At 39.8% G+C, this 12,500-nt stretch overlaps 1 protein-coding gene across 1 annotated transcript in view; it reads right to left on the reverse strand.

Annotated features, from left to right (window-relative positions):
- Positions 1 to 12,500, reverse strand: part of LOC139394700 (thyrotropin-releasing hormone-degrading ectoenzyme-like) — a gene marked incomplete at both ends in the record, with an annotated part of 150,318 nt that overhangs the window by 114,771 nt on the left and 23,047 nt on the right. The window contains one exon of the mRNA XM_071142795.1: positions 7,726 to 7,863. Within this exon, the coding sequence (XP_070998896.1) occupies positions 7,726 to 7,863 (138 nt within the window). The remainder of the gene's footprint in view (positions 1 to 7,725; positions 7,864 to 12,500) is intronic.

Here is a 12,500-nt window from a genome sequence, read left to right on the forward strand (position 1 = left end):
AGCCTCCCCCAGTACCCTGCCCTGAACCTTAGTCACTGTTACTAGCCTCCACCCGGTACCCTGCCCTGAACCTTAGTCACTGTTACTAGCCTCCCCCAGTACCCTGCCCTGAACCTTAGTCACTGTTACTAGCCTCCCCCAGTACCCTGCCCTGAACCTTAGTCACTGTTACTAGCCTCCCCCCAGTACCCTGCCCTGAACCTTAGTCACTGCCCTGAACCATCCTAGCCTCCCCCAGTACCCTGCCCTGAACTATAGTCACTGTTACTAGCCTCCCCCAGTACCCTGCCCTGAACCTTAGTCACTGTTACTAGCCTCCCCCCAGTACCCTGCCCTGAACCTTAGTCACTGTTACTAGCCTCCCCCCAGTACCCTGCCCTGAACCTTAGTCACTGTTACTAGCCTCCGCCCAGTACTCTACCCTGAACCTTAGTCACTGTTACTAGCCGGCTACCACCCGATACTCTACCCTGAACCTTAGTCACTGTTACTAGCCGGGTACCACCCGGTACTCTACCCTGAACTTTAGTCACTGTTACTAGCCAGCTACCACCCGGTACTCTACCCTGAACCTTAGTCACTGTTACTAGCCGGCTACCACCCGGTACTCTACCCTGAACCTTAGTCACTGTTACTAGCCGGGTACCACCCGGGTACTCTACCCTGAACCTTAGTCACTGTTACTAGCCAGCTACCACCCGGTACTCTACCCTGTATTCTAGTCGAGGCTCATCCCATATAACTAATGATATACACAGTAGTAATATATCCTATTAATATACTGTCAATACACACCATCCTATATAACTACTGTCTATACACACCATCCTATATAACTACTGTCTATACACACCATCCTATATAACTACTGTCTATACACACCATCCTATATAACTACTGTCTATACACACCATCCTATATAACTACTGTCTATACACACCATCCTATATAACTACTGTCTATACACACCATCCTATATAACTACTGTCTATACACACCATCCTATATAACTACTGTCTATACACACCATCCTATATAACTACTGTCTATACTGTCTATACACACCATCCTACATAACTACTGTCTATACACACCATCCTACATAACTACTGTCTATACACACCATCCTGTATAACTACTGTCTATACTGTCTATACACACCATCCTACATAACTACTGTCTATACACACCATCCTACATAACTACTGTCTATACACACCATCCTATATAACTACTGTCTATACACACCATCCTATACAACTACTGTCTATACTGTCTATACACACCATCCTATAATAACTACTGTCTATACTGTCTATACACACCATCCTATATAACTACTGTCTATACACGCCATCCTATATAACTACTGTCTATACTGTCTATACACGCCATCCTATATAACTACTGTCTATACTGTCTATACACACCATCCTATATAACTACTGTCTATACACACCATCCTATATAACTACTGTCTATACACACCATCCTATATAACTACTGTCTATACACACCATCCTATATAACTACTGTCTATACTGTCTATACACACCATCCTATATAACTACTGTCTATACACACCATCCTATATAACTACTGTCTATACACGCCATCCTATATAACTACTGTCTATACACACCATCCTATATAACTACTGTCTATACACACCATCCTATATAACTACTGTCTATACACACCATCCTATATAACTACTGTCTATATTGTCTATACACACCATCCTATATAACTACTGTCTATACACGCCATCCTATATAACTACTGTCTATACACACCATCCTATATAACTACTGTCTATACACACCATCCTATATAACTACTGTCTATACACACCATCCTATATAACTACTGTCTATACTGTCTATACACACCATCCTACATAACTACTGTCTATACACACCATCCTATATAACTACTGTCTATACACACCATCCTATATAACTACTGTCTATACACACCATCCTGTATAACTACTGTCTATACACACCATCCTATATAACTACTGTCTATACACACCATCCTATATAACTACTGTCTATACACGCCATCCTATATAACTACTGTCTATACACACCATCCTATATAACTACTGTCTATACACACCATCCTATATAACTACTGTCTATACACACCATCCTATATAACTACTGTCTATACACACCATCCTATATAACTACTGTCTATATTGTCTATACACACCATCCTATATAACTACTGTCTATACACGCCATCCTATATAACTACTGTCTATACACACCATCCTATATAACTACTGTCTATACACACCATCCTATATAACTACTGTCTATACACACCATCCTATAAAACTACTGTCCATACACACCATCCTATATAACTACTGTCTATACACACCATCCTATATAACTACTGTCTATACACACCATCCTGTATAACTACTGTCTATACACACCATCCTATATAACTACTGTCTATAGTGTCTATACACACCATCCTATATAACTACTGTCAATACACACCATCCTATATAACTACTGTCTATACACACCATCCTATATAACTACTGTCTATACACACCATCCTATATAACTACTGTCTATACACACCATCCTATATAACTACTGTCTATACACACCATCCTATATAACTACTGTCTATACACACCATCCTATATAACTACTGTCTATACACACCATCCTATATAACTACTGTCTATAAACACCATCCTATATAACTACTGTCTATACACACCATCCTGTATAACTACTGTCTACACACACCATCCAAAAAATGACATTACTTTGTTCTGATATTTCTATATTTCTGAATCTCTTTTTATTTTGGGACATTTGTGTGTATTGTTTTGTATTGTTAGGTAGGGACATAAACACGGGGACATAAGCATTACACTGCTCCTGTGATAACATCTGCTAAATGTGTGTGCGCGACCAATATAATTAGATTTGATTGGTCTGCAGTGATGAACACTGTTTCATAGGACAGAGACATCATATTCTCCATCTGTACACTTGTTGTCTGTTGCTTGGTATGCAGTCATGAACATTGTTTCTTTCACAGGGCTATATAAAAACCATTTATCTGGAGAGAGATGTGATTACTGAGATTTAGCCTGCTCCCTAGATGAGCTGTTTATTGTGCTATCATACCCCAGGGGCCAGCTCTCCATCTCCCTCTACCACACTCCTCTCTTTCTTTCTCTTTCTTTCTTTCTTTCTTTCTTTCTTTCTTTCTTTCTTTCTTTCTTTCTTTCTTTCTTTCTTTCTTTCTTTCTCTCTCTCTCTCTCTCTCTCTCTCTCTCTCTCTCTCTCTCTCCCCCATCTCTCTCTCTCTCTCTCCCCATCTCTCTCTCTCTCTCCCTCCCCCCTACAACTCTCTTCCTCTCCTCCCTGCACCTCGTTCTCATTTTGAAGGAAAAGTCCCTCTCTCATTTATATGCAAAGTTTATTTGATTTTTTTATTAAACCCAAACTGTTCACATCAAGCACCCAGCACATTAATTCAATCTAAACGCTGTTAGATAGTCATAGTGTAGTATGTAATAAAGGTGTGGTTGAGGTGTTACTGTGGAAAATTACAATACAGGTGAGGTGTTACTGTGGAATATTATAATACAGGTGTGTTTGAGGGGTTACTGTGGAATATTATAATACAGGTGTGTTTGAGGTGTTACTGTGGAAAATTACAATACAGGTGAGGTGTTACTGTGGAATATTATAACACAGGTGAGGTGTTACTGTGGAAAATTATAACACAGGTGAGGTGTTACTGTGGAAAATTACAATTTTTTTTTTTTTTTTTTACCTTTATTTAGCCAGGCAAGTCAGTTAAGAACAAATTCTTATTTTCAATGACGGCCTGGGAACAGTGGGTTAACTGCCTGTTCAGGGGCAGAACGACAGATTTGTACCTTGTCAGCTCGGGGGTTTGAACTCGCAACCTTCCGGTTACTAGTCCAACGCTCTAACCACTAGGCTACCCTGCCGCCCCTGCCGCCCCAATACAGTTGAGGTGTTACTGTGGAATATTATAACACAGGTGAGGTGTTACTGTGGAAAATTACAATACAGTTGAGGTGTTACTGTGGAATATTATAACACAGGTGAGGTGTTACTGTGGAAAATTACAATACAGGTGAGGTGTTACTGTGGAAAATTACAATACAGGTGAGGTGTTACTGTGGAATATTACAATACAGGTGAGGTGTTACTGTGGAAAATTACAATACAGGTGAGGTGTTACTGTGGAAAATTACAATACAGGTGAGGTGTTACTGTGGAAAATTACAATACAGTTGAGGTGTTACTGTGGAAAATTACAATACAGGTGAGGTGTTACTGTGGAATATTATAATACAGGTGAGGTGTTACTGTGGAATATTATAATACAGGTGAGGTGTTACTGTGGAAAATTACAATACAGGTGAGGTGTTACTGTGGAAAATTACAATACAGGTGAGGTGTTACTGTGGAAAATTACAATACAGTTGAGGTGTTACTGTGGAAAATTACAATACAGGTGAGGTGTTACTGTGGAATATTATAATACAGGTGAGGTGTTACTGTGGAATATTATAACACAGGTGAGGTGTTACTGTGGAATATTATAATAGAGGTGAGGTGTTACTGTGGAATATTATAATACAGGTGAGGTGTTACTGTGGAATATTATAACACAGGTGAGGTGTTACTGTGGAATATTATAATAGAGGTGAGGTGTTACTGTGGAATATTATAACACAGGTGAGGTGTTACTGTGGAATATTATAACACAGGTGAGGTGTTACTGTGGAATATTATAATAGAGGTGAGGTGTTACTGTGGAATATTATAACACAGGTGAGGTGTTACTGTGGAATATCACAATACAGGTGAGGTGTTACTGTGGAATATTATAATAGAGGTGAGGTGTTACTGTGGAATATTATAACACAGGTGAGGTGTTACTGTGGAATATCACAATACAGTTGAGGTGTTACTGTGGAATATTATAATACAGGTGAGGTAGAGGTGTTACTGTGGAATATCATAATACAGGTGAGGTGTTACTGTGGAATATCACAATACAGTTGAGGTGTTACTGTGGAATATTATAATACAGGTGAGGTGTTACTGTGGAATGTCACAATACAGATGAGGTGTTACTGTGGAATATTATAATACAGGTGAGGGGTTACTGTGGAATATCACAATACAGGTGTGTTTGAGGTGTTACTGTGGAATATCACAATACAGGTGAGGTGTTACTGTGGAATATCACAATACAGATGAGGTGTTACTGTGGAATATTATAATACAGCTGAGGGGTTACTGTGGAATATTATAATACAGGTGAGGTGTTACTGTGGAATATTGTAATACAGGTGAGGTGTTACTGTGGAATATTATAATACAGGTGAGGTGTTACTGTGGAATATTATAATAGAGGTGAGGTGTTACTGTGGAATATCACAATATAGGTGAGGTGTTACTGTGGAATATTATAATACAGGTGAGGTTGAGGTGTTACTGTGGAATACTATAATACAGGTGAGGTGTTACTGTGGAATATTATAATACAGTTGAGGTGTTACTGTGGAATATTATAATACAGGTGAGGTTGAGGTGTTACTGTGGAATAGCAACATACAGGTGAGGTGTTACTGTGGAATATTATATTACAGGTGAGGTGTTACTGTGGAATATTATAATACAGGTGAGGTTGAGGTGTTACTGTGGAATATCACAATACAGGTGAGGTGTTAGTGTGGAATATCACAATACAGGTGAGGTGTTACTGTGGAATATCACAATACAGGTGAGGTGTTACTGTGGGATATCACAATATAGGTGAGGTTGAGCTGTTACTGTGGAATATCACAATACAGGTGAGGTGTTACTGTGGAATAGCACAGTACAGGTGAGGTGTTACTGTGGAATAGCACAACACAGGTGAGGTGTTAACTGTGGAATAGCACAATACAGGCGAGGTATTACTGTGGAATATTATAATACAGGTGAGGTGTTACTGTGGGATATCACAATACAGTTGAGGTATTACTGTGGAATATTATAATACAGGTGAGGTTATACTGTGGAATATCACAATACAGGTGAGGTGTTACTGTGGAATATTATAATACAGGTGAGGTAGAGGTGTTACTGTGGAATACTATAATACAGGTGAGGTGTTACTGTGGAATATTATAATACAGTTGAGGTGTTACTGTGGAATATTATAATACAGGTGAGGTTGAGGTGTTACTGTGGAATACTATAATACAGGTGAGGTGTTACTGTGGAATATTATAATACAGTTGAGGTGTTACTGTGGAATATTATAATACAGGTGAGGTTGAGGTGTTACTGTGGAATATCACAATACAGGTGAGGTGTTACTGTGGAATATTATATTACAGGTGAGGTGTTACTGTGGAATATTATAATACAGGTGAGGTTGAGGTGTTACTGTGGAATATCACAATACAGGTGAGGTGTTACTGTGGAATATTATAATACAGGTGAGGTGTTACTGTGGAATATCACAATACAGGTGAGGTGTTACTGTGGAATATCACAATACAGGTGAGGTGTTACTGTGGGATATCACAATATAGGTGAGGTTGAGCTGTTACTGTGGAATATCACAATACAGGTGAGGTGTTACTGTGGAATATTACAATACAGGTGAGGTGTTACTGTGGAATATTATAATACAGGTGAGGTGTTACTGTGGAATATTATAATACAGGTGAGGTGTTACTGTGGAATATCACAATACAGTTGAGGTGTTACTGTGGAATATTATAATACAGGTGAGGTGTTACTGTGGAATATCACACTACAGGTGAGGTGTTACTGTGGAATATTATAATACAGGTGAGGTGTTACTGTGGAATATCACAATACAGGTGAGGTGTTACTGTGGAATATTACAATACAGGTGAGGTAGAGGTGTTACTGTGGAATATCAAAATACAGGTGTGTTTGAGGTGGTACTGTGGAATATCACAATACAGTTGAGGTGTTACTGTGGAATATTATAATACAGGTGAGGTGTTACTGTGGAATATCACACTACAGATGAGGTGTTACTGTGGAATATTATAATACAGGTGAGGTGTTACTGTGGAATATCACAATACAGGTGAGGTGTTACTGTGGAATATTACAATACAGGTGAGGTAGAGGTGTTACTGTGGAATATCAAAATACAGGTGTGTTTGAGGTGGTACTGTGGAATATCACAATACAGTTGAGGTGTTACTGTTTAATATCACAATACAGGTGAGGTGTTACTGTGGAATATCATATGTGAGAAGTGGGGACTCATCATCCCAGCATCCAGTTCACTGTATCAACTCAGAGGAAAGATCATTTGGAATTTAGGAAGAAAAGAAGCCTGGTTGTTTACCGAGTTTTTATGTGTGTATGTGTGTATGTGTGTATGTGTGTGTACATGTGTACATGTGTATGTGTGTGTATGTGTACGTGTGTATGTGTGTATGTGTGTATATGTGTGTATGTGTGTATGTGTGTATATGTGTGTATGTGTATGATGTGTGTATGTGTGTGTATGTGTGTACATGTGTGTATGTGTGTACATGTGTGTATGTGTATGTGTGTATGTGTGCATGGCTGAGGGTTGAACGTAGCGGTGTGCCTGTGTGCATGGCTGAGGGTTTATACGTAGCGGTGTGCCTGTGTGCATGCCATACCAATAGCTTACCTTCTTGTATGCGATCCAGTCGAACACTCTGTCTATGTCCGTGGCGTCGTACACCTCCTGAGAGATAGGATGGGAGCTGGCCAGACCGTCCAGCAGCATCACCTCATGGAGAACATCAGTCAGGAAACGCTGCTTCTCCTGAGGGTCAGAGGTCAAAGGTCAGAGAGGTCAGACAGGTCGATGACACACACGAGATAGGTGTCAGTCACTACTCTGGTCTCACCAGGACTACTTGGTTCAATAAAGAGGTCTCTGGCCTCAACAGGACTACTTGGTTAAATAAAGAGGTCTTCTGGCCTCAACAGGACTACTTGGTTAAATAAAGAGGTCTTCTGGCCTCAACAGGACTACTTGGTTAAATAAAGAGGTCTTCTGGCCTCAACAGGACTACTTGGTTAAATAAAGAGGTCTCTGGCCTCAACAGGACTACTTGGTTAATAAATAAAGAGGTCTTCTGACCTCAACAGGACTACTTGGTTAAATAAAGAGGTCTTCTGGCCTCAACAGGACTACTTGGTTAAATAAAGAGGTCTTCTGGCCTCAACAGGACTACTTGGTTAAATAAAGAGGTCTCTGACCTCAACAGGACTACTTGGTTAAATAAAGAGGTCTTCTGGCCTCAACAGGACTACTTGGTTAAATAAAGAGGTATTCTGGCCTCAACAGGACTACTTGGTTAAATAAAGAGGTCTTCTGGCCTCAACAGGACTACTTGGTTAAATAAAGAGGTCTTCTGGCCTCAACAGGACTACTTGGTTAAATAAAGAGGTCTTCTGGCCTCAACAGGACTACTTGGTTAATAAATAAAGAGGTCTTCTGACCTCAACAGGACTACTTGGTTAAATAAAGAGGTCTTCTGGCCTCAACAGGACTACTTGGTTAAATAAAGAGGTCTTCTGGCCTCAACAGGACTACTTGGTTAATAAATAAAGAGGGCTCTGACCTCAACAGGACTACTTGGTTAAATAAAGAGGTCTTCTGGTCTCAACAGGACTACTTGGTTAATAAATAAAGAGGGCTCTGACCTCAACAGGACTACTTGGTTAATTAAAGAGGTCTTCTGGCCTCAACAGGACTAGTTGGCTAATAAATAAAGAGGTCTTCTGACCTCAACAGGAATACTTGGTTAATAAATAAAGAGGTCTCTGACCTCAACAGGACTACTTGGTTAAATAAAGAGGTCTTCTGACCTCAACAGGACTACTTGGTTAAATAAAGAGGTCTTCTGACCTCAACAGGACTACTTGGTTAAATAAAGAGGTCTTCTGACCTCAAAGGGACTACTTGGTTAATAAATAAAGAGGTCTTCTGGCCTCAACAGGACTACTTGGCTAATAAATAAAGAGGTCTCTGGCCTCAACAGGACTACTTGGCTAATAAATAAAGAGGTCTCTGGCCTCAACGGGACTACTTGGTTAATAAATAAAGAGGTCTCTGGCCTCAACAGGACTACTTGGTTAATAAATAAAGAGGTCTTCTGACCTCAACAGGACTACTTGGTTTTAAAAAAGAGGTCTCTGACCTCAACAGGACTACTTGGTTAAAAAAAGAGGTCTTCTGACCTCAACGGGACTACTTGGTTAAATAAAGAGGTCTTCTGGCCTCAACAGGACTACTTGGTTAAATAAAGAGGTCTTCTGACCTCAACAGGACTACTTGGTTAAATAAAGAGGTCTTCTGGCCTCAACAGGACTACTTGGTTAAATAAAGAGGTCTTCTGGCCTCAACAGGACTACTTGGTTAAATAAAGAGGTCTTCTGACCTCAACAGGACTACTTGGTTAAATAAAGAGGTCTTCTGGCCTCAACAGGACTACTTGGTTAATAAATAAAGAGGTATTCTGGTCTCAACAGGACTACTTGGTTAATTAAAGAGGTCTTCTGGCCTCAACAGGACTACTTGGTTAATAAATAAAGAGGTCTTCTGACCTCAACAGGAATACTTGGTTAATAAATAAAGAGATCTTCTGACCTCAACAGGACTACTTGGTTGAATAAAGAGGTCTTCTGACCTCAACAGGAATACTTGGTTGAATAAAGAGGTCTTCTGGTCTCAACAGGACTACTTGGTTAATAAATAAAGAGGTCTCTGACCTCAACAGGACTACTTGGTTAATAACTAAAGAGGTCTCTGACCTCAACAGGACTACTTGGTTAATAAATAAAGAGGTATTCTGGCCTCAACAGGACTACTTGGCTAATAACTAAAGAGGTCTCTGACCTCAACAGGACTACTTGGTTAATAAATAAAGAGGTCTTCTGGCCTCAACAGGACTACTTGGTTAAATAAAGAGGTCTTCTGGTCTCAACAGGACTACTTGGTTAAATAAAGAGGTCTTCTGACCTCAACAGGACTACTTGGTTAAATAAAGAGGTCTTCTGGCCTCAACAGGACTACTTGGTTAATAAATAAAGAGGTATTCTGGTCTCAACAGGACTACTTGGTTAATTAAAGAGGTCTTCTGGTCTCAACAGGACTACTTGGTTAATAAATAAAGAGGTCTCTGACCTCAACAGGACTACTTGGTTAATAAATAAAGAGGTCTTCTGGCCTCAACAGGACTACTTGGCTAATAAATAAAGAGGTCTCTGACCTCAACAGGACTACTTGGTTAATAAATAAAGAGGTCTCTGGCCTCAACAGGACTACTTGGTTGAATAAAGGTTAAATAGAGACAACGTTATAAAGCTGAGGTAAATGTACTGTATGTACTGAGGTAATGTTTGGGTAAACGTAGCGGGTTCCAGGGAACAGTATTTTACTGTGTGTCTTATAATGATTGAACTCCTCCTACTGAGGACGATGGGGGATAATACCTTTCAAAGACTCTGAGGAAGGTTTGATTCCAATATAATCCATTCATCCAAGATAATTATTATTCTAATGTGATGAGAGCTCATCGAAATGTACTAACACCCCAAAACATTTACGAGAAAAAAACGTCTTTGTAAATCGAATAATCCCACACTCAAGAAATCCACACTTCACACCTCTCCCCCTCACCTAACCCTCTCTCAGATAGGGTGAGGCACGACTGCACCCCGAGGTGGCAGGAAGGAAAAGGAGAGAACAGCCTTCTGGGTAGGTAATAGCTCATTTGTTATGAAAATTGATTTCTCTCCCGAAAAAGCAAGATGCTAATGTCAGCCTTCTGGGATGTTACGGGAGACTGGGAAAGAGAGAGAGAGAGGGAGAGAGAGAGAGAGAGAGAGAAAGAGAGAGAGAGAAGTGTGGTAGACAGAGAGAGAGAGAGGGAGAGAGAACAAAAAGAGAGAGAGAGAGAGAGAGAGAGAGAGAGAGAGAGAGACAGAGAGAGAGAGAGAGAGAGAGAGAGAGAGAACAAAAGAGAGAGAGGGAGACATGAGTTGTGAATAATGATGTTTGATTTTAAGCTCTCTGTCCCGTCTGTGTTATGGAGGGAGGGAGAGGGAGACAGGTTGCTCTCTGTCCTGTCCGTGTTATGGAGGGAGAGGTGGAGATTTAGCGGACTTCATCTCGTCTCAGCCTGAGCGGTTACAAAACGTAAAGTCTTCCTCGTAGAGGATTATCAAACATCTAAAATGCCAGTTATCCTCTTTGTATAGTTGAATAAAACATCGCCAGACGGGTTAGTACTTTCTTCTCTTTAAAAAATGAGCGACTCCATTGCCAGAGAATACGTTTCTGAATGATGAATCCCAGAGGAAATCACAGTAGTTCTCTCTCCATTCCTTCTGTATTCCTCTTAATGGAGTCCTTATTGTAGAATATTATATTCCTCTTAATGGAGTCCTTATTGTATAACATGATATTCCTCTTAATGGAGTCCTTATTGTATAACATGATATTCCTCTTAATGAAGTCCTCATTTATAACATGATATTCCTCTTAATGGAGTCCTTATTGTATAACATGATATTCCTCTTAATGGAGCCCTCATTTATAACATCATATTCCTCCTAATGGAGTCCTTATTGTAGAACATCATATTCCTCCTAATGGAGTCTGTTACGTCTGCGTTAAATGAAGACCAAGGTGCAGCGTGGGAGGCGTACATTTTCTTTATTAATGTTCCATCAAAAAACAAAACAATAAACAACACAACGAACGTAAAGCTTCGTAGTGCAACACATGCAACAAACAAAGACAAGATCCCACAACTGAAGGTGGGGAAAAGGGCTGCCTAAGTATGATCCCCAATCAGAGACAACGATAGACAGCTGCCTCTGATTGGGAACCGTACTCTGCCAACAAAATAAATATAAACATAGATTTCCCACCCTAGTCACACCCTGACCTACCAAATAGAGAATTTAAAGGATCTCTAAGGTCAGGGCGTGACAATGGAGTCCTTATTGTATAACATTAGATTCCACTAAGTTGAATTCTTATAAGGCATCCCAGATTGTGTGTTGATTCTTATTAAAAAAAGTAATTAAACATTGATAATGTAATACTGAATTATGGTAATTATGCTCAACTAGATTATTCTCTACGGAAGTAAATGTTGGCCGGAAAATCGTTGCTGCACGCCATCTCTCCATCTCTCCATCTCTCCATCTCTCCACGAAAACAATAACAAAACATCTCTCAGTGGAACAAACAAAACAATTAGATTCTTATTCAGGAGTTGACCGTTATTCAAAAGCAACACCAAGCACATTTTGGGTGCAATTACCTTCTAATAGAAATGTCCACAACACTAGGTGAGATATAATTACCCTTTGATAATACCAGGGGCAGATTTCAGTGTTTTGTTTTATAGTCTTTCAAAGACATTAAGACACTCAATATTC

The sequence above is a fragment of the Oncorhynchus clarkii genome, unplaced genomic scaffold (assembly GCF_045791955.1).
Source record: "Oncorhynchus clarkii lewisi isolate Uvic-CL-2024 unplaced genomic scaffold, UVic_Ocla_1.0 unplaced_contig_9092_pilon_pilon, whole genome shotgun sequence".
Lineage (NCBI taxonomy): Eukaryota > Metazoa > Chordata > Actinopteri > Salmoniformes > Salmonidae > Oncorhynchus > Oncorhynchus clarkii.